The sequence below is a fragment of the Phyllobates terribilis genome, unplaced genomic scaffold, assembly GCF_046119375.1.
Source record: "Phyllobates terribilis strain yellow unplaced genomic scaffold, ASM4611937v1 Scaffold_12__6_contigs__length_324123572, whole genome shotgun sequence".
Taxonomy (NCBI): domain Eukaryota; kingdom Metazoa; phylum Chordata; class Amphibia; order Anura; family Dendrobatidae; genus Phyllobates; species Phyllobates terribilis.
Genome location: NW_027362772.1, coordinates 193,382,194 through 193,408,958, shown reverse-complemented (window position 1 = coordinate 193,408,958; position 26,765 = coordinate 193,382,194). Strand labels below are relative to the sequence as shown.

Below are 26,765 nucleotides of genomic sequence, written 5' to 3'. Positions count from 1 at the left end.
CACAGAGTCCGACCCCTTGACGATCCCGACCTGGTCCAGGAGGAGCCGCCGACAGCAGCGCTGCATTGCCGCACAGAGACTGTCTCCCAGCACTGCATTTCCAATGCCAGCCGCTGGCCAATCAGAGGCCAGCAGCTGACATCTGCATATGGCAATGACGTCATACTCGCTGCGCCGACACGCAGATATCAGCTGCTGGTCTCTGATTGGCCAGCGGCTGGCATTGGAAATGCAGTGCTGGGAAACAGTCTCTGTGTGGCAATTCAGCGCTGCTGTCGGCGGCTCCTCCTGGACCAGGTCGGGATCGTCAAGGGGTCTGTGCCTGCGGGCCGCATAAAGCAGCCTCAGGGGCCGCATGCGGCCCGCGGGCCGCGTGTTTGAGACCCCTGCTTTAACGTGTCCACCCCTTAATGATAACAAATAGTGTCTGGTGATTGTGTTATCTTTCTCCTGAATCTGTTCCATTTAACATTGTGGTTTGGAACTGTTAAATTTATCATTAATGTTGGCTGAACATGCCGATATCGACTGGCTCGGCCAACAATTTAATCATCAGTTGACTGGCGCCCCTATTATTGTCATGGGAGATGTCAAGTCAGGAATGTCTGATTTTGGAATGCTGATCGCATTGTTCTCCCTGAGATAAGCCTCAGGTCGACATGTCAGCTGGCTAATTTATCACGGAGAACACAGGAGCGCTTTGCCGAACAAGTGCTCCTGTGTATGGGAGAGTCGACTGAGATGGATGTTGGCCAAACAGTCGGCCAAACTAACATTCGGCCAAGATCTATCTAATCTATACAGAGGGCTTTTGTCATGTCTAGTAAATATTCAATCTTCATTTCACCTCTGTTTGCTGAGAAACAGGACCCTGGACAACCGGTTATTGTGGACCCCTAGTATGTATTTACCACCTATTGTATGAATAGATGGTCAACATACAATTCTTTGTATTGAAATTGTAATGCCATGAAGGAAAGGTTGTGAAATTATAGAAATCACAGGATGGATACACATGGTAAAGGGACTGTTGGCACAGAATGACTGACTGTTCAAACCAAGTACAAATGCTCGGTGCTTCACTGCGGGGCCAGCCATACACCTTCCCACGTGCTTGTTTTTTTTTTTTTATCTATCTCCCCCTTTTCGGGCCCATTGAAGCCAGAGCTATCAATCAAAGAAGAGGGGGTGGAGATTAAGGGAAAACAAGCAGGTGTGAAGGTGTATATAAATGATTGTCCAATAGAGAGAAGATGATGAAAAGCTGCACTCACCGATTCTGTAAAAATAAGAGTCCTTTATTTCATATTCGGATAAAATGAATGGAAAGCAGGGAGTGCGGGGAGGAGGTGGACGACAGCTGTTTCACGCTCTAACTAGCGCTTCTGTGGATCCATGTGATCAAGAAACAACATCCTGGCCTTTCTTAAACAAGTGGATAATTAAATATGCAATGACATTTACATAGAGTGTGCAAACAAGCAAAATAATTTATAAAAACATAGAAAAATCAGATCTATCTTTTAAACCTATAGGGCCAGTAGCATTTGTAACAGAAATCCATTTGGCTTCTTTTTGCAATAATAACCTATTGTGATTACCTCCTCTGTCAGGGAGGTTCACTTGTTCTAATCCGGCGAACCTTAGTACCTGGGATCAGCATTATGAACATTGGTAACAAGTGATATAAATCTTTGTGAACCTTTTTTTGTAGTAATAGAGTGGAGATGCTCTCTGATGCGAATAAAGAGGGGGCGTATGGTTTTACCAATATAATAACCGCGCTAGTTAGAGCGTGAAACAGCTGTCGTCCACCTCCTCCCCGCACTCCCTGCTTTCCATTCATTTTATCCGAATATGAAATAAAGGACTCTTATTTTTACATAATCGGTGAGTGCAGCTTTTCATCATCTTCTCTCTATTGGACTATTATTTCTGCATTTTAAAGCTGGCACCGCACGTTTATACGATGTGTATTTGCCATTAAGATTTAGGTGCGGGCATTATGCATTTAGAAGGTGGTGCAGGCTCATTCTCCATTTAGGTATATAAATGATTTGCTGCGCCGTGAAGCACCGAGCACTTGTACTTGGTTTGAACAGTCATTCTGTGCTGACAGTCCCTTTAATGATATGCAAATAATAGAAACAATGGAAACATAATATTATATTACAAAAAGATATTTTGTAAATTTAGTTTCCATTTTTTTCTATCATTTGCATATCATTAAAGGGACTGTCAGCGCAAAATGACTGTTCAAACCAAGTCCCTCTGCTTGGTGGTTCATGGCGCAGCCAATCATTTATATACACCTTCACACCTGCTTGTTTTCCCTTAATCTCCACCCCCTCTTCTTTGATTGATAGCTCTGGCTTCAATGGGCCGGAAAAGGGGGAGATAGATGAAAAAAACAAGCAGGTGTGAAGGTGTGTTTAAATGGTTGTCCACACAGTGAAGCACAGAGCACTTGTACTTGGTTTGAACAGTCATTCTGTGCCACAGTCCCTTTAATGATATGCAAATGATAGAAAAAAATGGAAACAAATTTACAAAATATCTTTTTGTAATATAATATTTATGTAACATAATTAAAATATAATTTTAATCATATGTAATATAATATATTATAAAATATATATGTTATAAAAATATAATTTTTCATGGCCCAAGGTGTCAAGCATCTGTGGGTTTAGGATGCTCTCCACACCTATAATTCCTTGATGGGTCTAATTTCCAAAATCGGGTTACTTTTGGGGGTTACTGCTGATTTGCACTTCAGGAGCTCCATGAAAGCTTTGACACCTTTAATCTATTCCAGCCAACTTTGCCCTCCAAAAGTCAAAGTGTTATTTCTCCACCTAGTTTTCAACACATGGGGTATTGGCAAATTGTGTGGTCCTTTTTCTCTTGTTACACTTGTGAAAATGACAAATTCAGGACTAAGGCAACATATTGAAAAAAAAAAAAATGTAATGAAACTTTTTATCCATCTTTGTGTTAATTTCTTTGCAGCACCTGAAGACAGTTTGTATAACTTGACTGGTGCAGTTTTTAAAAATGGGGTCTTATTTGGGGGTTTTCTGACATTAGTGAAGTGGTCCCTATAAAACAGGTTTTGTAAATTTCATTGAAAAAAAAAATACTAAACTTTTAAGTCAGCTAATATTCTAACAAAAACGTTATAAATCCTGCTGATGTAGACATATGGTAAATGTTGTTAATTAACAATCTGTGTGGGATGTCTGTTTTAAGCACGTCAAAGTTAGAAAAGTTATGAAAATTAAATTTTTCTAAATTTTAGAAAGGCTTCAGAGCTTTTCTTAAATGCAAATAACAAAAGACTGACCGTCACTTCCCAACAGAAAACTGGTGCGTAAAGGTGCATACTAAGAGTAGCCATCTCTATACATATAAAAGTGTGATTACTTCTGTCTGGTTGTTGTGATGCCACTTTCCTGGTGATTTTAGTAAACCAGAAGCAAATGTGTTAGTTTTCAACACTAGCTGGGCCAAACGTTTTGCATATTTTGTCATGGGTAGTCGAATTTTGCCTGAATTTATTTATTTTTCCCCATGTGTGGGTTTTTAGGTTAAAACATGGCAAAGACCAAGCCAAATAATTTATTACCATATGTCAGGAAGCTTATTATTCTGAGAGTGAAGTCAAAGCCAAAAAGAGGAAGATATGGAATTCAAGAGTAAAGTGTCACGTATATTAACCCCTTAACTACCGGTGACGTATTAGTACGCATATTTGCGTACTGCCCGTTCAGTGAGGGCTGCTGCTCTGAGCCCTCACTGAACGGAGCACATGTCAGCTGATTCTTACAGCTGACATGTGCCCGCAACAGCCCCGGGTGGAATCACGATCCAACCGCGGCTGTTAACATGTTAAATGCCGCTGTCAATCTCCCACAGCGGCATTTAACGCGCGCTTCCGGGTAGCGCGTCATAAGACCCGCCCACCGGCGACCCCGTCACGTGATCGCGGGTCACCGATGGGTGGGCATGACAACCCAGGGTCTGCAGCAGACGCCTGTGGTTGTCATGATCTTGTCGCTATGAGCGCCACCTAGTGGTCGGCGCTTATAGCACAGGACCATTTCTGCTGCATGCAGGGGACCTGCTCGTCCCCTGTATGTAGCAGAGGCGATCGGACAGTTGCTGCTTCTAGTCTCCTATGGAGACTATAGAAGCATGCAAAAAGTAAAAAAAAAAAGTTTTAAAAATATAAAAAAAAATAAAAGTTTAAATCACCCCGCTTTCACCCCATTCAAAATAAAATATATATATAAAAAAAAACCTACATACACATATTTGGTATCGCCGCGTTCAGAATCGCCCGATCTATCAATATAAAAAAAGAATTAATCCGATCGGTAAACGGCGTAACGAGAAAAAAATTCTAAACGCCCGAATTAAGTTTTTTGGTCGCCTCAAAATTGCAATAAAATGCAATAACGGGCGATCAAAACATCGGATATACACCAAAATGTTATCAATAAAAACGTCAGCCCGGCGCGCAAAAAATAAGCCCTCACCCAGCCCCAGATCACGAAAAATGGAGACGCTACGGGTCTTAGAAAATGGGGCTATTTTTTTTAACCAAATTTTGGATTTTTTTTTCACCACTTAAATATAAAAGAACCTATACATGTTTGGTGTCTATGAACTCGTAATGACCTGTAGAATAAGAATGGCAGGTCAGTTTTAGCATTCAGTGAACGTGGTAAAAAAATAAATAAAAAACAACTGTGGTATTGCACACTTTTTTGCAATTTTACCGCACTTGGAATTTTTTTCCCGTTTTCCCGTACAGGATATGGTAAAACTAGTAATGGCGTTGAAAAGTACAACTCGTCCTGCAAAAAATAAGCCCTCACATGGCCATATTGACCAAAAAATAAAAACGCTATGGCTCTGGGAACAAGGGGAGCAAAAACGAAAATGCAAAAACGGAAAATTCTCCGGGGCTTAAGGGGTTAAAGAAAGAATAAGAAGGTTATGGAACAGCTGACAAACCTAGAAGTGGACGACCACGGAAAACTTCCTTCAAAGTTGATCACATTATTAAGAAAAAGTCAGTATCTGATGTCCATAAAAGTGCTGTACAGATTTTGCACGATGTGAACGAAGAATAATGGGGTAAAAGTGAGTTGCCAACTGTGGTGCGACGGCTAAGAGCAGTAGGGTTGAATGCACGAGGTCCAGTCAAGAAGCCTTTCATCTCTGCAAAGAACCGTAAGGTCCGACTTAACCCCTTCCCGACCCGTGTCACACCGTTTGTGACATGGAAAACAGTTCGTTCCCGACCCATGTCACAGCGTGTGTGACATGGAGGGATCGCGCCCCTGCAGCGCTTGCGAGCGGGGTCACTCAGGTGTCACAGTTGCTGATGCAACTAGACAACCTGAAGTTGACCCCGGGGGGGTGGATTAACCCCCCCCGTGCCTGGGACCCCTCCGATTGGTAGTTTCACTTTCACTTTTAGTGAAACTGCCAATCGGAATGAATGAAACATTTCACCAATGAAAATTGGTGAAATATTTCAATCTGGGCATGGCCTGATGCTTATAGCATCAGCCATTGGCTGGGGGAGGGGGGGGGGAGTGTCACCTCTGCCCCCCCCCAGATCTGATTGGGCTAGTGTCCATGTGACGCTAGCCCTCCAATCAGATGTGGAGGAGGAAATTTAAATGGCTAACCAAATTCCTCAGCTTTTATCCTGTCCGTGGATGCTGAGGGGATTGGTTAGCCGACGTCGACCCCAGACCCGCCAGCGACCCGCCAGAGACCCGCCAGCAACCCCCGCCGCCTGCGATCCACCGCTGCCTGCGATCCGCTGCCGCCCCACATTGCTGCCGCCGGTAATTGTTTCTCCCCTTGTCTCACTCCAGCCCCCACTTAGCCCCCGACCCCCCCCTCCATCCCCTACCACCCCCCCTCCATCCCCTACCACCCCCCCTCATCCCCTACCACCCCCCCCCCCTACCCACCCCAGCCCAATTTCCTACCGCTCCCTCTGCTCTCTCTCCCGCATCTTCATCCACCGGCTGCTGCTCTCCTTCTGACAGCCGGTGGACTGTGATCACAGGCAGCAGCAGGCTCAGTGTAAATCTCCTGCGCCTGTGATCACACCACCATCCCCCAGTCCCAGGGATCACACCACCATCCCCCAGTCCTTGTGATCTCACCCACCATCCCCCTGTCCGAGTGATCACCCCCCCCTGCTGCTGCCAGCTACTGCCTGCCGGCTCCTACCCCCCTTGCTGCTGCCGGCTCCTGCCCCACTTTCTGCCCCCTTCTGCCCCAGTGATCACCCCCCCTGCTGCTGCTTGCTCTTCCATCTCCTCAACCCCCTCCTGCACCCCGTGCGCCTGACCGTGCCCCCTCCTGCGCCCCGTACGCCTGACCGTGCCCCCTCCTGCGCCCCGTACGCCTGACCGTGCCCCCTCCTGCGCCCCGTACGCCTGACCGTGCCCCCTCCTGCGCCCCGTACGCCTGACCGTGCCCCCTCCTGCGCCCCGTACGCCTGACCGTGCCCCCTCCTGCGCCCCGTACGCCTGACCGTGCCCCCTCCTGCGCCCCGTACGCCTGACTGCGCCCCCTCCTGCGCCCTGTACGCCTGACCGCCCCCACACGTGATTTACACCAAGCACTCACACATACACACGTACACTCACACTAATAATAAAGTTTAGATTTTTTTTTTTTTTACCCACAGCACACAAAATGTCCCGCCCGTCCCGCCCTAGGGCGTACTCAGCTGAGGAGGCATATTCATTTATTGCCTCCGAAGCTGATAGTGAGGGAGAGGACCCCACGTTCCTCTATTCCTCTCATTCTTCCTCCTCCAGTGACACCGAGCCGGCACCAAGACGACGTCAGAGGTCAAGGCATCGTCCGGAGGCCGTGGAAGAAGACCCACAGCCATCTGTAAGTAACCCTCAACCTGGTGCTAGTCACCCCCAACCTAGCACCAGTTCCCCCGTGTGGACCCCCGTCCCTGAAAATTACGCTCCACGGATTCCTGATTTCCTTCCCCAATCAGGAATCCAGTTTGAGACCGCAAACCTCAGGGAAATAGACTTTTTCAAAGTCTATTTCTCTGAGGCCATTGTCAGTCTCATGGTGGAGCAGACTAACATTTACGCCCAACAATTTTTGTCTGCAAACCCAAATTCAATGTTTTCTACTTGGAGTCCCGTTGACTTAGTAGAAATGTTGAAATATTGGGGACTGGTACTTCACATGGGGATTGTGAAGAAACCAGAAATCCGTCAATACTGGAGTACCGATATTTTATATCAAACTGCAGTGTTTGGAATGGTGATGACCCGCAAAAGATTTGAGGTCATTCACAAATTTTTACATTTCAGGGATAACGTGGACAGCCTTCCCCGCGATGACCCGAATTGTGACAGATTGTTCAAATTTCGTCCGGTCATAGAACACTTCAGTAACAAGTTTGCTGAAGTGTACGTTCCCCAAAGGGAAATTTCTGTGGATGAATCCCTCATCCACTTCAAAGGGAGGCTTCAATTCCGACAATACCTGCCCAGTAAGAGGGCCAGGTACGGAATAAAGCTCTACAAGCTGTGCGAGAGTTCCTCAGGGTACACTCACAGCTTTAGAGTTTATGAAGGAAAGGATTCGAGGATTCAGCCGCCAGAATGTCCACCTGCTCTGAAGGTAAGTGGGAAAATAGTGTGGGATTTGATCCGCCCACTGCTTGATAAAGGTTACCATCTATACGTTGATAACTTTTATACAAGCATTCCCCTATTTCAGTCCCTCTCTGCCAGAGCTACCGCCGCTTGCGGTACTGTGCGCAGAACCCAGAGAGGTCTCCCTTTGACGCTAATTGAGCAGGTTTTCCCAAAGGGTGAGAGCCGAGCTCAATGTAGCGGCAACATGGTTGTGGTGAAGTACAAAGACAAAAGGGACGTCTTTTTCTTGACCACAATCCATGGTCCCGGCACCACGGCCACCAACGTTAGAGGTACCCCAGCACCGGTCCGCAAACCAGACTGTGCCCTGGGGTACAACAAGCACATGGGGGGAGTTGATCTTTCTGATCAAGTCCTCCAGCCCTACAGTGCGATGAGGAAGGCGAAAGTCTGGTATAAAAAACTGCCCGTGCACATCGTTCAAATGGCACTGTATAACGCATACGTGCTGTCACGATGTGCAGGCCAGACCACCAACACCTTCCTCAACTTCCAGGAGGCGGTGATAAAGGCCCTGATTTTTAGAAGCGAAGAAGAAGCGGGCCCCAGCACCCCTGGAACTCGAGTCTCCCGTGTGGTACCAGGGCAACATTTTCCTGGTGAGGTCACGGTAAGAAAAAGGTGCCGGGTCTGCCATAAAAGGGGGATAAGAAAGGTCACCCGTTTCCAATGTGAAACGTGTCCTGATAAACCGGGACTGTGTTTGAATGAATGCTTCAAAATTCATCACATGTCCCCGGACTAAACACATCCTGACCTTCCCTACAGAACTCACCCACACTAGCATGACATACAAAACATCACACACACACACACACACACACACACACACACAACAACCTCACGTACACTACAACACACACACCAACCTATGTCAGGTTGGTGTGTGTGTTGTAGTGTATGTGAGGTTGTTTGTATGTGTGTGTGTGTGGTGTATACACCACACCGCACACCAAACTCACATACACTACATCTAGATAAGTTCCCTGGGGGGTCTAGTTTCCAAAATGGGGTCACTTATGGGGGAGCTCCAATGTTTGGACACACAGGGGCTCTCCAAACGCAACATGGTTCCAATTTGAGCCGACACCATGTCGTGTTTGGAGAGCCCCTGTGTGCCGAAACATTAGAGCTCCCCCACAAGTGACCCCATTTTGGAAACTAGACCCCCCCAAGGCACCTATCTAGATGCATAGTGAGCACTTGGAACCCCCAAGTGCTTCACAAATTGATTCGTAAAAATGAAAAAGTATTTTTTTTACACTTTTTCATTTTTACGAATCAATTTGTGAAGCACCTGGGGGTTCCAACTGCTCACTATGCATCTAGATAGGTACCTTGGGGGGTCTAGTTTCCAAAATGGGGTCACTTATGGGGGAGCTCCAATGTTTGGACACACAGGGGCTCTCCAAACGCCAAGGTGCTTCACAAATTAATCCGTAAAAATGAAAAAGTATTTTTTTTTTTACAAAAATTTTCTTTTAGCCTAAATTTTTTAATTTTCACATAGGTAACAGGATAAAATGCATCCTAAAATTTGTTGGGCAATTTCTCCTGAGTACACAGATACCTCATATGTGGTCATAAACCACTGTTTGGGCGCATGGCAGGGCTCTGAAAGGAAGGAGCGCAATTTGACTTTTGGAGCTAATTTTCCAATCAAAAAGTGAAATGGCGCTCCTTCCCTTCTGAGCCCTGTCGTGCGCCCAAACAGTGGTTTATGACCACATATGAGGTATTGTTGTACTCAGGAGAAATTGCCCAACAAATTTTAGGATGCGTTTTACCCTGTTACCCATGTGAAAATTAAAAAATTTAGGCTAGAAAAAAAATTTTGTTGGAAGAAAAAAATGAACATTTTAATTTTTCTATGTTGCTTTAGTTCCTGTGATGCACCTGAAGGGTTAATAATCTTCATGAATGTAGTTTTGAGGGGTGCAGTTTTTGGAATGGTGTCACTTTTGGGTGTTTTCTGTCATATACACCCCTCAAAGGGACTTCAAATGTGATGTGGTCACTAAAAAAAATGGTTTTGCAAATTTTGCTGGAAAAAAGAAAATTTGCTGATGAACTTTGAACCCTTCTAACTTCCTACCAAAATGTTTTTTTTCCAAAATTGTGCTGATGTAAAGTAGACATGTGGGAAATGTTATTTATTAACTATTTTGTGTCACATCAATCTCTGGTTTTGCAGAATAAAAATTCAAAATTTGAAAATTGTGAAATTTTCAAAATTTTTCCCATATTTTTGATTTTTTCACAAATAAACGCAAATATTATCGACCTAACTTTAATACTAACATGAAGCCCAATATGTCACGAAAAAACAATCTCAGAATCGCTAGGATCCGTTGAAGTGTTCCAGAGTTTTTACTTCGTAAAGGGACACTGGTCAGAATTGACATTAATGCCAAGGTCTTTAGGGTCAAAATAGGCTGGGTCCTGAAGGGGTTAAAGGGAACCTGTCACGTCCTAGTTCCTATCTACACTGCCCCCATCGCTTTGTTAGTGATGCAATGTGCATCACTAACTAGCTTTTTTCATTAAAATCAGTGGTAGTATAATGATTTTAGAACGTTGTACACTGCTCAAAAAAAGAACACTCAAATAAAACATCCTAGATCTGAATAAATGAAATATTCTCATTGAATACTTTGTTCTGTACAAAATTGAATGTGCTGACAACAAAATCACACAAAAATACAAAAATCATCAATGGAAATCAAATCTATTAACCAATGGAGGCCTGGATTTGGAGTCACCCCCAAAATTAAAGTGGAAAAACACACTACAGGCTGATCCAGCTTTGATGTAATGTCCTTACAACAAGTCAAAATGAGGCTCCGTATTGTGTGTGGCCTCCAAGTGCCTGTATGACCTCCCTACAATGTCTGGGCATGCTCCTGATGAGGTTGCGGATGGTTTCCTGTGGGATCTCCTCCCAGACCTGGACTAAAGCATTCGCCAACTCCTGCAAAGTCTGTGGTGCAACGTGACGTTGGTGGATGGAGCGAGACATGATGTCCCAGATGTGCTCAATCGGATTCAGGTGTGGGGAACGGGCGGGCCAGTCCATAGCTTCAATGCCTTCATCTTGCAGGAACTGCTGACACACTCCAGCCACATGAAGTCAGTCATTGTCCTGCATCAGGAGGAACCCAGGGCCAACTGTACCAGCATATGGTCTCACAAGGGGTCTGATGGCAGTCAGGCTACCTCTGGCGAGCACATGGAGGGCTGTGCGGCCCTCCAAAGAAATGTCACCCCACACCATTACTGACCCACTACCAAACCGGTCATGCTGAAGGATGTTGCAGGCAGCAGATCGCTCTCCACGGCGTCTCCAGACTCTTTCACGTCTGTCACATGTGTGAACCTGCTTTCATCTGTGAAGAGCACAGGGAGCCAGTGGCGACTTTGCCAATCCTGCTGTTCTGTGGCAAATGCCAAGCGTCCTGCACGGTGTTGGGCTGTGAGCACAACCCCCATCTGTGGACGTCGGGCCCTCATACCACCCTATGGAGTCTGTTTCTATGTGTAGACACATGCACATTTGTGGCCTGCTGGAGGTCATTTTGCAGGGCTCTGGCAGTTCTCTTCCTGTTCCTCCTTGCACAAAGGCGGAGGTAGCGGTCCTGCTGCTGGGTTGTTGCCCTCCTACGGTCCACTCCACGTCTCCTGGTAGCGCCTCCAGCCTCTGGACACTACGCTGACAGACACAGCAAACCTTCTTGCCACAGCTCGCATTGATGTGCCATCCTGGATGAGCTGCACTACCTGAGCAACTTCTGTGGGTTGCAGAATCCGTCTCATGCTACCATGAGTGTGAAAGCACAACCAACATTCAAAAGTGACCAAAACATCAGCCAGAAAGCATTGGTACTGAGATGTGGTCTGTGGTCCCCACCTGCAGAACCACTCCTTTATTGAGGGCGTCTTGATAATTGCCAATAATTTCCATCTATTGTTTATTCCATTTGCACAACAGCATGTGAAATTGATTATCAATCAGTGTTGCTTCCTAAGTGGACAGTTTGATTTACTTGGAGTTATATTCTGTTGTTTAAGTGTTCCCTTTATTTTTTGAGCAGTGTATATACTTTGTCCTACCTGCTGTATTCAGTCATGGGCAGCACCGCATCCAGTCACTGCGCCTCCCATGTATTTGAATACTGCTCCCAGCAAGGTTGCGTCTAGATTGGAGTTGATTTTTTTGAGGCCTTCACTCCAGCAACTACGATCTAGTCTCCTCCGCATTGAAGTGTCTAGATAGAAGTTGATTTTTTGTGCTCCTCACGTTAGCCACTCCAATCTAGACGCTTCACTGCTGAGGAGACTAGATCGGAGTTGCTGGAGTGAGGGCCTCAAAAAATCAACTCAGATTTAGACGCAACCTTGCTGTGAGCAGTATTCAAATACATGGGCGGCGCCAGCAGTGACAGGATGCTACACCTGCCCATGACTGAATGAGAGAAACACACCCCTATAACTGAATACAGCAGGTAGGACAAAGTATATATAATGTTATAAAATCATTATATTACAACTGATTTTAATGAAAAAAGCTTTAGTGATGCATATTGCATCACTAACAACGCTATGGGGCAGTGTACATAGCAACGAGGACGTGACAGGTTCCAAGTTTGCCAAAGAACACAGCCAATGGAAAGAGACAGATTGAACTTGGATTCATCCGACCACACCTTAGACCAATCTGTTTGGTAGTGATGGCAAGCACTATATATACAGCCCAATTGGAAAACGTAATGATGTAAGGTACCAAACACCTACAGTGAAGCATGGCGGAGGCAATGCCATGGTACGGGACTGCTTTTCTACATCTGCATAGAATTGATGGAAATATGAATGTTACCATGTTCAAGGATATACTGGAGAATGTAATGCTGCTACATGGTAAAACCAAAGTAGGCAGGGGATGGAAATTCCAGCAAGACAATGATCCCAAGCACACATCCAATCTAGTCAAAAATTGGTTAGCAAAGAAAAAGGTTGCCTGTTGCGATGGCCAAGCCAGTCACCTAATTTAAACCCTATAGAGCACCTTTGGGATGAGTTAGGGCGATGAATTGAGGCCCGTACTCATAGCAATAAAGATGAATTGTTTGCAAATGGAATGAAGCAAGATCCCTCAAGATGTCTTGAATGCCCTACTGGCTTCAATGCCCCATTGGTGTAGTGCAGTGATTAATGCAAGAGGCTATGCTACAAAATACTAAGTTATGGCATTGTAAAGAATGAATTACTCTCTATGTTGGGATCAATAAATAGTAGATGCAAAACTTTTGGCAGTCGGTTTTCTGTAATTAAATAACCATACCTATATTCAAAAGCATTTTGGTTAAAATTAAGGTCTTGCATGATGACAACTTCATGCACTTTCAATTCATCACCAGGGAAATGGCATCACAACAACCAGACAGAAGTTTTATTATTTATTATTATAGTATCATTTATTCTATGGCGCTTTACAGAAAAAGGGGTTTATATAGCAAACAAGTACAGGGTGGGCCATTTATATGGATACACCTAAATTAAATGGGAATGGTTGGTGATATTAACTTCCTGTTGGGGGCACATTAGTATATGGGAGGGGGAAACTTTTCCAGATGGGTGGTGACCCTGGCGGCCATTTTGAAGTCAGCCATTTTGGATCCAACTTTATTTTTTTCAATTGGAAGAGGGTTATGTGACACATCAAGCTTATTGAGAATTTCATAAAAACAATGGTGTGCTTGGTTTAACGTAACTGTATTGTTTCATGAGTTTTTTACAAGTTTATGACAACTAATAAAATGTGTTCAAAGTGCTGCCCATTGTGTTGGATTGTCAATGCAACCCTTTTCTCCCATTCCTGACACACTGATAGCAACACTGCAGAAGAAATGCTAGCACAGGCTTCCAGTATCCGCTGTTTCAGATGCTGCACATCTCGTATCTTCACAGCGTAGACAATTGCCTTCAGATGACCCCAAAGATAAAAGTCTAAGGGGGTCAGATCAGGAGACTTTGGTGGCCATTCAACTGGCCCACCATGACCAATCCACTTTCCAGGAAACTGTTCATGTAGGAATGCTCGGACCTGACACCCATAATGTGGTGGTGCACTATCTTGTTGGAAAAACTCGGGGAATGTGCCATCTTCAGTGCATAAAGAGGGTAACACATCATCATGTAACAATTTCAGTTATCCAGTGGCATTGAGGTTTCCATTGATGAAGAATGGCCCCACTATCTTTGTACCCCATACACCACACCATACCATCAAGATACAAGATTTGCAGGATCTGAAACAACAGATACTGGAAGCCTGTGCTAGCATTTCTTCTGCGGTGTTGCAATCAGTGTGTCAGGAGTGGGAGAAAAGGGTTGCATTGACAATCTTACACAATGGGCAGCACTTTGAACACATTTTATAAGTGGTCATAAAATTGTAAATCTCATGAAAGAATACAGTTAAGTTAAAACCAAGCACACCATTGTTTTTCTTATGATATTCTCAATAAGCTTGATGTGTCACATGACCCTCTTCCGATTGAAAAAAATAAAGTTGGATCCAAAATGGCTGACTACAAAATGGCCGCCATGGTCACCACCCATCTGGAAAAGTTTCCCCCTCCCATATACTAATGTGCCCCCAACAGGAAGTTAATATCACCAACCATTCCCATTTAATTTAGGTGTATCCATATAAATGGCCCACCCTGTACAATAATCTTGAGCAAAAACGAGTCATCAACTGATACAGTAGGAGAGAGGACCCTGCCCTGGAGGGCTCACAATTTACAAGGGATCGGTGAAGTATACAGTAGGTGAGGGTACAGCTTGTCGTGGTATGGTGGAGCGATGATGGTTACTGCAGGTTGTAGGCTTGAGGTGGGTCCTCAGGTTCCTTTTTGAAGGTTTCCACGGTAGGCGAGAGTCTGATATGTTGAGATAGAGAGTTTCAGAGTAGAGGTGATGCACGGGAGAAATCTTGTATGCGATTGTGGGAAGAGGAGATAAGAGGGGAGTAGAGAAGGAGATCTTGTGAGGATCGGAGGCTGTGTACAGGTAAGTACTGGGAGACTAGGTCACAGATGTATGGAGGAGACAGGTTGTGGATGGCTTTGAACCCTTCTAACTTCCTAACAAAAAAAAATTGTCTACTTTACATCATCATAATTTGTGAAACGTGTGGGAAATGTTATTTATTAACTATTTTGTGTGATAACTATCTGGTTTAAGGGCATAAAAATAAAAAGTTTGAAAATTGCGAAATTTTGTAATTTTTTGTAAAACTTTTGATATTTTCATAAATAAACGCAAATCATATAAACCAAATTTTATCACGAACATGAAGTATAATATGTCACGAAAAAACATTCTCAGAATCTTTGGGATCCGTTGAAGCGTTCCAGAGTTATTACCTCTTAAAGTGACAGTGGTCAGAATTTTAAAAAAAAACAACCTTGTCCTGGTCATTAAGGTCAAAATTAGCATCGCAACTAAGGGGTTAATACATCTTGAGCGATCCAGTGTCTCGTGAAATTGGAGATAGTGAAGTTTGATAAGTAGTTGTTAGCTAGTACAGTAGCTGTGGGGACGGAGTATAAGGCCATGATGCTTTTTAATATTTGTCTAGTAAATCAAAATTTTTCTAAAGTTGACCACATATATCCCCAGTGTACTGTCTAAATCCTTCTCTACATTCAAAGACTGGTGCAGAGAAGGCGTTCGCACTTTTAAAAAAAATGCAAAACTTTTGGTTACTACTGTGAATCCTCTCCTAGGCTAAAGCCTGCATTTACATGGGTAGGTAGGATGCTGCTGTCACTAAAACCGCCACAGGCTAATGGGTGGAGTGTTCAGTCAGAGAGCCTATATATAAGTAACAAGACTGTCACTTCCAAACAGAAAACTGGTGTGTTCAAGTGCATACTAAGAGTAGCCATCTCTATACATAACAAACAAAACCTACAAAAGACAAAAAATAGATCACATACCCTACCATCATTATATAAAAATGTAAAGCAAAGTTGCATATGAAATATAGGGTACTTAGTGAACTATTTTTGATCAGAAAAAGTATACAAGCCGTCCCACCAGCGACAAGGTGACCCTAATTGGGACGGTCCTACACTGTCTAAATTAAAAACCTTACTGTATATCAAAGTTGAAGTAATGCATATAAAAGGGTAGACAAATAGAACCGGGTCCCAAAATCAGACCACCTAAGCCCGTGGTGAGCTACATATATACTGACCAGCTCAACAAGGGGGGTGCCACACCCCTAATTTGCACAGAATGCAAACAAGTCAAAAAAAACAAACAATGTGTAACATTTTTATATAATGATGGTAGGGTATGTGATATATTTTTTGTCTTTTGTAAGTTTTGTATTTTTTTGCTAGTGTGAACATGCTCTTATTTCTTGCATGTGTACCATCTTAGACCTCAGTTCACATTGCTTGGTTTTTTTACATAACAAAGTTGCACTATTTAGATATAGGCTATCTTACTGAGCACTCCACCCATCAGCCTCTAGCTGTTTTAATTACAGCAGGATCCTATCTACCCATAAACATGTAGGCTTCAGCCTCGGAGAGGATTCACATTAGGATAGAAAAAAAGTGGTTCTCCAGCGATGATGGAAAAACAGGTAAGTATAAAACTTCACATTTATTTAAGCTTATTAAAAGTCCAACCTGTCGGCATGACACAGTGCAGCACAACCGAAAAAAACACAGCGTTTAAGCAAGCGTGCCTTAGTCATTGTGTCATGGGGAAACCGCGACAGAGCGGGGCCAGAAGGCTGCAGTATCTGATTTCACGCACTCCTGCACTGGTTAGAAGTACATCACCATCGAATGAAACAGTACAGGTTTTTTCCTTTCTAACAGTGCAAGGCTTAAGCTCCTGGAGCTTTCCTACTTGGATTGTCTCAGCTGTTCAGCGTTGGCCACTCTCCTCTGTGATACATGCTCACCTCTGGCACTTGGGGATTGCCAATGTTAGTTCTTATTGCCTGGTTCTGGAGTTGGAGGTGTGGTTGGTGTTAGCGTTTGGAAATTGTTGCTTGCAGTTTATGTGCACATCCTTTCCTATTTGGTTTCTCCTTCCTTTAACTCTTCTGTGTCCCACTCTGTTGTTTTGTGTGTGTATTTTGTCTGGTTGGTATTTTCATTTATCCCTGTCCATCTTCCCTTGTTTGTCTGGTTAGTTTGTTCCTATACACTTCAGCTTCCCACTACCCTGGTTGGGGGAGGGGACAGATCACGGTAGATATAGGAGCAAGGCAAGCAGGGTTGTGGAGTCTGAGTCGGTGTCCATTTTGTTGGAGTCCTATGAAATTGATTGACTCACACTTCTAAAATATATAATAAATGGATACAGTAGTACAATGCAGGATGTGCTGTAAATGTTTCATAAGATTTTGGGAAAGTTATGAAATATCCTTTAAATGTCTGTTCTATTCCTGATCTAAGGATTTAAACTTTCAGTTGAGAGAAATCTGTGCTGCACTTTATGTACATGCTCAGTAGTGAGGCAGTGCTGTGGAGTTGGAGTCGGAAGTCAGGGAAATTGAGGAGTCTTGAGTCTGTGGTTTGGGTTACCAACTCCACAGCCCAGATAGCAGGGAACGAGAACCTGTCATCTCCACCTTTAGGAGTAATCTGGGGGACAGGGATAGACTAGGGCGCCCCTAGTTCTAGGGACCTGATTAGTGCCTAAAGTCCCGACCCCCACCGTGACACATGGTCTGTGACAGACCATGACTAAGGCCCGCTAGTCGCAATGCGCTGTTTTTTTCTGTAGTGCTGCACTCTCATGCCGGCATATTGGACTTTTTATTATGCGTAAATAAATGTGCAACTTTGTTTTGGGGCACATCATACTTTGTTAGTGGTAAATTTAGTTTGATAGTTTACCTAAATGCAAATCATATCACTGGGATTCATAGAAACATTCCAGTTCTACCAAATAAAGTGACACATGTCAGATTTGAAAAATTTGGTCTTGTCAGGAATGTGAAAACTGGCTTCAGCTGGAATGGATTAAATGGTTTGTCCACTACTGGACAACCCCTGCTTCATCATTCCAGGGCCGTTGCACTAATATAGGCACTGCTATTTCTCCAGCCCCCCCCCCTCCCATGACCCATGGAGAGAGGGGATCCGCCCTTCAAGGACAGGAAACCTACAGATAAGGGCGGTACTTCTCTCCCGCATCAGTTGGTTTCCTGTCCTTGACTGGATCCTACAATTCCTAAAGGAGGCATACCTGCGGGTTGCCAGAAGATGAGCGTCGTTGGATGCCAGGCCTGGCCAGTCCGATCCAGGCAGCGGGGGTTCCCTACCTCGACTGGTGTGGTGCCCTGAAGCGCCACCCCTGTTGTCAGAGGCCTTTAGGGTGTGTGTGTGTGGGGGTCCAGACAAAGAGAAGCGGTGCCTGTCGGGACCCGCCGAGGCTTGCTGCGCTGGACCCCCTGGTTGCGGCAGGTGTGATTGCGGCGCTGCCCGACGGCGATCTGAGAACTTCTGGGTGGTACTACGCATGCGCCTCCTGATGACGCGGCGGCGCAAAGCATGACACAGCAGTCTGCGCAGGCGCGAGCATCCCCCCGCAGATGCAGGGGAGGAGGGGCGCACCGGAACACCGCAGACGCTATGGGAGGGACTCCCAAAGCCTTAAAAGACAGCTGGGAGCATCTGTAAATGCTTCTCTAAAGCTCTGGCACGCTGTCATGAAGGATGAGTGACGAGGAGCAGGAGCTACTTGAGGTGCAAGTGCTGCATCCTCAGTCGCTACCGCCGCTGCCAGCTCAGCGCAAAAAGAAACCGGAAGAGACAGGTCACCAGAATCTCCGAGAACGGGATAACAGTGGAAGCGGGCGCTCTGGCAGATCTTCGCAGCGCAGAAAAGACTCCACTTCCGCATCTTCTACAAAGATGACTCCACCTCCTGAACCGGTACACTCTCTTCCGTCAGATCTATCCAGGACGTGATGTTAAGCGGATTAGAACAAAAAAGGAGATATTTTCCACTTAACGAGCAAGTTCACTCTTTAATTAAAAAAGAGTGGTTGAAAACGGAGAGGAAGGGCCTCCTTTCCCCAAAAAAGAAAGTACCCGTTCGATGACCCTGCGTGTTCCTTTTGGGAGAATGCACCAAAACTGGACGTCTCGATTGCTAAGGCCTCAAAGAAGTTCTCCCTCCCATTTAAAGACATGGGTGTCTTAAAAGACCCCATGGATAAAAAAAGCTGACACCTTCTTAAAGGGTTCCTGGGAAGCCGCTTGGGGGGCTGCGGTAGCTGCCACATGTACGGCCAGGCCATTAATGGTCTGGCTAGACCAGCTTGAAATGCGACTGCGACAGAAAACTTCTAGAGACACAATACTAGGATCCATCCCGGTAATGAAAGGGGCAGCGGCCTTCCTAGCTGACGCCTCGGCGGACTCTGTCAGATTAGGAGCTAGGGCGACAGGGCTCGCTAACGCGGCCTGGCGAGCCCTCTGGCTTAAATGTTGGCCCAGGGACCTACAAACAAAATAGAGATTGTGTTCCATTCCCTGTGAGGGCGAATTTCTATTTGGGCCTACCTTTGATGACATCTTGGAGAAAGCTGGGGACGAAAAAAAGCGGTTCCCTATCCTGTCTAACACTGCTTACAGGAGGCCCTTTCGGAGCAAAAGGTTTATCTGCAGAAAGCCCCCTAAAGATCAGGATAAGTGGGAAGACAGGAGAAGGAAAACCAAAGGGTTCCTATTCAACAAATCCCCCAATGATAGCCTTCCCCCCCACCCGGGGAAAACCCTCATTGGGATGGCTTTCTGCTATCACAATTTCTCCTGGCCTGGGAAACAATATCCAACAGCTCATGGATTCTGAACCTAATAAAATCAGGTCTGAAATTCCAGTTCCTCTCATTTCCACAGCCAAACTTTGTATTAACCCCAAAAACGTCCTCAAACGAGGAGCAGCTGGCCTTTGAGCAAGAAATCCGAGGACTGATGGGGAAAGTGGTCCTTCAGGAGGTCCCGACGGGTTAAAAAGGCGAAGGCCTCTACTCTCCGCTATTCCTGAGGAAAAAAACAGATGGGACTTACAGGACAATTATAAATTTAAAACAGCTGAACAGGCTTTTGAAGATGGAAGCTTTCAAGATCGAGACAATAAAATAATCAGTGAAAATGCTGTTTCCCGATTGTTTCATGGACATTCTGGATTTAAAGGACGCCTATTATCACGTCCCCATGCATAAAGATTACCAGAAATTCCTCAGAGTAGCAGTTCCCATAGGTTAAACACTATCAATACACAGCCCTCCCATTCGGCATCACCATAGCCTCCAGGGTATTCACCAAAGTTTTATTGTGGAGGTGATGGCACATCTAAGGGAACAGAACATCCTAGTCGTTCCATACCTGAACGACTTTCTGATAATAGGCAGTTCCTTCCTACACTGCAGAACTCCTCTAGAAAAGGTCATGGATTCCTTGACACACTTAGGATGGCTTTTGAATCTGAAAAAATCCAAAACAGAGCCATGCCAGATACAGGAGTATCTGGGCATCGTGTTGGATTCAAAAAGACAAGTGTCGTCTCCCCACAGGGAAAATTCACAAGATCATAGACCAAATATCGCGGGCAAGGACCCACCCGTCTATGACCCTATGGAAAGCCATGTCCCTTCTAGGCTCCCTGACTGTGTGTTTTCCGGCTGCCTAATGGGCCCAAATACACACCAGGGCCCTGTAGTGGGAAAACTTAAAGGTAGAAAAATCTCTAAAAGGGCATTTAGAAGGGCAGCTAACGCTATCAGCATAAACCACACTTTCTCTAGAGTGGTGGGGGAAGATAGACAATCTAACCCTGAGTATTCCATGGGCAATCCCCACACCTCAAATCCTGACCACAGGCGCAAGCCCCGGGGGCTGGGGGGCTCACCTCAACAATCTTGTAGCTCAGGGGGTCTGGACAGAACATCTGAAGCCAGTTTCCTCAAACCTGAAGGAGCTTCTAGCCGTAGAGTTTGCACTCCGGGAATTCATACACACACTCCAAGGCCACCACGTAAGGGTGTTCTCGGACAACCGAGTAGAAGTAGCGTACCTGAACCACCAGGGGGGTACCCGGTCCCATTCTCTGATGCAAGCGACTGAGGTCATCTTTCAATTAGCCGAGGAAAACTTACAATCTCTATCAGCCCTACACAGGGATAGTAAATCGCACGGCACACTTCCTGAGTCGGACACCGCTAAGACAGGGCAAGTGGGAATTAAATCAGTCAGTTTTCCGTCAGATTGTACAAACGTCCTTCCATAGACCTGTTCGACAACAGTCGGAACCAGAAAACGGACTCATTCTGCTCTCTAGACCCCAAAGGGAACCCCATAGCTTTAGATGCCTTTATGATCCCTTGGAGTCACCCTCTGGCTTACGTTTTACCTCCGACTGCCCTGATTCCAGCTGTTCTGAGGAAAATCAGGGAAGAGAAAGCAAGAATAATCTTGATAGCCCCCTTGTGGCCAAAGAGGGCGTGGATTTCTTGGCTGAGGATGATGTCAATCTCCGACCCATGGGTTCTTCCGGACCTTCTTTCGCAGTGTCCGGTACTTCATCCTCAGGTATCAAACTTACACTTGACAGCCTGGAATTTGAGAGGGCTCTTCTGAAGGACAAAGGATTTTCCCCAAATCTCATCACCACACTACTTCAAAATAGGAAACCCGTGACCACCAAACTTTACGTGAAAACTTGGAGGAAGTTTCTTTCAGTCTCAAGTTTCAGGCTAGGCGGGGAGGTTCCATTAACTTAACAGCTATCCTAGAATTCTTAGAGGGGTTTGGAACAGGGCCTGGCCACAAGTACCTTGAAAGTCCAAGTTGCTGCCCTGGGAGCCCTATACAACTTTGATCTGGCCAGGGATAGATGGGTATCTAGGTTCATTAAGGCATCATACAGATCCCGACCCATCCCCTCTCGAAATACTGCCCCTTGGGATTTAAACTTGGTCCTTTCAGCTTTAAACAAAGGCTCCTTTTGAGACTCTGTCAGGAGCGTCCCTAAAAGTCCTATCCATCAAGACAGCGCTTTTAGTAGCTCTCACATCCGCACGTCGGATCAGTGATATTCAGGCCCTATCTGCAGGCCCTCCCTTCACACAAATCTTAGAGGATAGGGTTACTCTGAGAACTGACCCTGCCTACCTGCCAAAAGTTGCGTCAAGATTCCACAGGTCTCAGGAAATCACCCTCCCTTCTTTTTGCCCCAATCCTAGGAATAAGAAAGAGAGAGACTTGCATACGCTAGATGTCAAGAGGTGCCTAATCCGTTACCTAGAGGCAACACGAGTGTAGGGAGGATATTTCTCTCTTTGTTTGCTTTCAGGGTCCTCGTAAGGGGAAAAAAGCTTCTAAGGGCACGCTGGCCAGATGGATAAAGGAAGCCATCACACTATCGTACTCCTCACGTGGGGAAGCTGCCCCGGAGAAACTGATGGCCCACTCAACAAGAGGGGTGGCAGCCTCCTGGGCGGAGAATGCTGGTGCCACAATAGAGCAGATATGTAGAGCGGAGACCTAGTCTTCCCCCTCTACTTTCTTCAGTCACTACCGGCTAGACTTAACCTCTTCTTCAGACCTTACTTTCGGGAGAAGGGTTCTGGAAGCTGTGCCCCCCCCCTAATGACTCACTTCTCTGTAATTCTCTCCGTGGTGCCGTCATGGGGGAAGGAGAAAGACGTAGTTACTTACCGGTAACGAGATTTCTCAAAGCCCATGACTGCACCCGTACATTCCCTCCCTTCACGTGTGGGTGCACACACTTATTAGTTGCCTATTTGTAGGCACATGGTGTTTCTGATAAGTTCTTGAAATGATACATTTTGTGTTACTAATCTGGTGGTCCTCTCATGCTCTGTAAAGAACTGATGCGGGAGAGAGGTACCGCCCTTTTTATCTGTAGGTTTCCTGTCCTTGAAGGGCGGATCCCCTCTCTCCGTGGTGCCGTCATGGGCTCTGAGAAATCCCGTTACTGGTAAGTAACTACGTCTTTTTGACAGTTAAAATGACATTGGCTGCACCGGTCACGTGACACCAGTCAGTGGCAGGGAATAGCAGTGTCTATATCACTAGAAAGGTGTAGATTATTTTTCATTTCTATAGGGCTCTTCCGTGATTAACAAGGGTTTCTCTTTCTTGCTTTAAAGGAAAACCCTTTAACCAATTCAAAAACTTTTAACTTAAATGTATATTATGATTGGGAAGGTGTTGCCATATCATGATGTATAATTACGTCATGGCGGTTATGTGGGCACAGGAGCTATGCCCACACAATCACTGCTGGGAGCTTGGTTTAACTGATAGCCGGGCTCCTGCAGTAACACCAAGGGCCAGTGCCAGCACTGCTTCTGGCCTTCTTAAGCTAAGTTATTATTCCCCTGTGTTGTTTTCCCCTTTTGTCTTTAGAGTGCTAGCGGTTGACTAGTGCTCATCTCCTTCCACCCCCAGCTATAGCCTTACGCCAGAGATAGTAGGGCGAGGCACGTGATCGGCGACAGCTGTGGAGGCTGTATAGGGACGTTAGGGGGGGGACGACAGGGTGACGCTAGTCCAGATTAGGAGGTCACTTCTTCCCCTTCTTCCTAGTGTCTGGGCTCTGTTTCCCTTTCCCCTCTGTGTTGCACTCACACCTGGCATGACACTGCATCCGTAGATAATTTCCAAGAAGGGTGTAATGTCCAAAATATTGTCACTTGTGAGAGGAACCTGCAATTCTGGCACTCTTGGTGCTCCACAAATGGTACCCGCAAACTATTCCAGGAAAATCTGCACTCAAGTCAAATGGCACTCCTTCACTTCCAAGCCCTGCTGTGTGCCCAAACAGTGGTATACTACCATATAGTATATATGGTACCGTGGTATTGGGTGTTACTGTGTTCGGAAGAAATTGGGTAACAAATTGTACAGTCTATTTTCACTTTTTACACTGGGTGAAAATTAAACCTCTGGGGTTAAAACAACAATTTAGTGGTGAGAATGTCACTTTGTTCTTCTTTTTTCTTTGTTTGTTTTTTGCCCAGTGGTATAAAATTCTGTGAAACACATGTGGAGTCAACATGCTCTAGAGCTCAACGATTTTAGATGAAATCTTTCATTGAGGGGTATAGTTTGTTAAATGTGGCATCTGGAAACCATTCCAGAAAAATTTGCACTATCAAATTGGCGCTTCTTCCGTTCTAAGCGTTAGTGTGCCCAAACCATTGTTTCCCACCACATAATGGGAATTTACATAGTAGAAAATGGATGCTGGAATTTGCAAAACAGTGTCTCATATTACCTATTGTGAAAATACTAAATTTTAGTGGGAAAAATTTATGTTTTTTACCTCCAAGAATTATAACATTCAGTGAATCACTTCTGGGTTCAAGATGTTCTGTACATCCAAATATGAGTACCTATTGGGGTCTAGTTTCCAAAATTGGGTTACTCGGTGGGATTTCTGCTGTTTGGCACCTTGGGCTCTGCAAATGCAACATGGCATCTGAAATCTATTTCAGCCAAAAGTTAAATTGTGCTCCTTCCCTTCCAACCCCTGCCTAATGCCCAAACAGTAGTTTCCAACCATCTATCAGGTATCTGCTTACTCGGAAGAAATTGCACAACAAATTGGACAGTTCATTTTTTCTTGTTACCCTTGTGTACTTGAAAAATTTGGGACTAATACAACATCTTAGTAGATAAAACTTATTAACATATTTTTTCATTTTGGGTTGTGCACCTGTATCTAAATTCCTTTGATCTGTGGAAGGTTTCTGCTGTTTTGAGACCTCAGGAGCTGTTCATATGAGACATGGCGTCCCCAGTCGTCTTATAGCCAAAATTGCATATCACTTATGGGGTACCAGTGTACTTAAGAGAAATTGTACAACCAATTGTGGGATCCATTCTTTCCTGCTACCTTATGAAAATGAGAATTTTTACACTAAAGGAAATTTCATAGAAAAAAAATAACTTTTTGCATTGTTATAAACTTCTGTGAAGCCCCTGTCAGTGCAAAAGGGTCACTACACCCATAGATGAATTTCTTTAGTGCCCAAGCTGTAGATTCTGACCACATATGGGTATCACATACTCAGCAGCAAGTGCACAACTAATCATGGGGTTCAGTTTCTTCTGTTACCCTTGTGGAAATGAAAAAATGGGGCTAAATAAATATTTTCGTGGAAAAAAATATATTTTTAATTTTTTTTATTCCTTGTTATGTTAATTCCTGTGAAGCATTTGAAGAGTTAACTTACTAAATGCGGCTTAGAATACCATGAGATGTACAGTTTTAAAATGTAAGTCTTTTTTGTAAGTTTTCTGACATAAGGCCCCTAAAAGTCACTTCAAAAGGGAAGAGGTCCATAAAAACATGGTTTATTAATTAAGATGCAAATATGCTGCTAAACATTTAACACTTTTAACCTAACATAAAATGCAAATGAGCACTACAGAGAGAGAGAGAGGACTTGAACTTTATAGCGCCACCCATTGGAAGCAGCAATCCTACAAGTCATCTACTCTTTAACGAGTCTTGCAATATGACTTGGGATAATAGCCAAATCAGAATCTCCATTTGCAGACCCCGTGTTTCGGGCTGTTGGCCCTCGTCATAGGTGGCTCTATAGAGTTAAAGACCTCTTTCTCTCTGAAGAGGTAATTTGCATATTAAATTTCCCAGAGGAGCATTGCACGGCGAAAAAGCCTCCTTACCTTGACATGCCAGAGCCGGTATGTCACTCTCCACAAGGAGAACTGCTACCCCTTAAACCTACCATAAAAAAAGTTTGAAAAATAATGCTGCCATAAAGTAGATAAAGTATTTTATGAAATATGACTATCAGCATACAAATTCAAAGTAAAAAAATTGAGATTTTCCAAATTTGTCAAATTTTTAGATATTTTCAAAAATAAAAGTAAATTCTATAACTTATCACCTCAAACCGCTATTTACCTGCAGCTATGGGGTCAAACTCTAGATAAATAGCATTACAATGCTGCCTCTCTGCCATATTGAAAGTTCGACTACTAGGTGAAAATTAACTTTTCTTCCCAGAATCTGCCGGCTTTCAGTCATGTGAGTGTGCACGGAGCAGCCGCAGTCACCGCTCACAGCACAGCTCACTATACTGAGGGAGGTGGCTGTAAGCATCACTGTGCTGATCAGAGATGCTCTGCAGTCGTCTGGCAATAAAGTGCTGGAGTATAGTTACAGCCGCCTCCCAGAGTATAGTGAGCGGTGACTATAGCCAGTCCATGGATTCCTCTAAGATTAAAATGATAGTTCAATTTCTTCAGGTAGCTGCACTTTAAGGCAGTTGGATATCACTGAAACGCTATAATTAACATAGGGTTAATTTTCAGGCAAATGGTGTTTTCCGAGGTGACTGGTTCCCTTTAAGGCACAAAAACACATGCTCCTTCATTTCAACCTCATTGGGCATGATTATCCAGAAGGGAATAAGTGAGCTGAAGTGTTGTTAGTTTTCCTTAAGAACGTGGGAATTTTAACAAAATTAAAGTTGTAGTTTGCTTTATTTTTAAACTGAAGTTTCTATTTTGGCATTTAATTATATTTTTATCTTTACTAGGTTGCTGAACTGTACAAAAAGCAACAGCAAATACAAAATGTATCTGCAACAGAGAAAGAAGATGACGACTTCTATTAGAAAAGTGCATGTAATTTGTACTCTTGTAATGGAGTAAACAGTAACCGTGTAACTATTTTAATAAAGATTACTCTACAATTTCATTCACATTTTCGTATTTTCAAACCATTCAAAATATATGCATCTATCTTGGGAAATGCTATATTATTATAGCGCCATTTATTCCATGGCGCTTTACATGTGATAGGGATTTACATAGCAAAAATATTTACATAATCTTAAGAAAACGAGTCAGCGACTGGTACAGGAGGAGAGAGGACCCTGCCCGCGAGGGCTCACAGTCTTCAAGGGATGGGTAAGTATACAGTAGGTGAAGG

General features: G+C 44.5%; 1 protein-coding gene across 2 annotated transcripts in view; it reads left to right on the top strand.

The window, feature by feature from the left end:
• The window catches only part of LIG1 (DNA ligase 1), a 313,956-nt gene extending 287,425 nt beyond the window's left edge, over window positions 1-26,531 (top strand). For both annotated transcript variants that reach the window (XM_073657816.1, XM_073657817.1), the window contains one exon: window positions 26,371-26,531. In XM_073657816.1, coding sequence (XP_073513917.1) covers window positions 26,371-26,448 — 78 coding nt within the window. In that variant the 3' untranslated portion in view covers window positions 26,449-26,531. The remainder of the gene's footprint in view (window positions 1-26,370) is intronic.
• The last annotated feature ends 234 nt before the right edge of the window (window positions 26,532-26,765 follow it).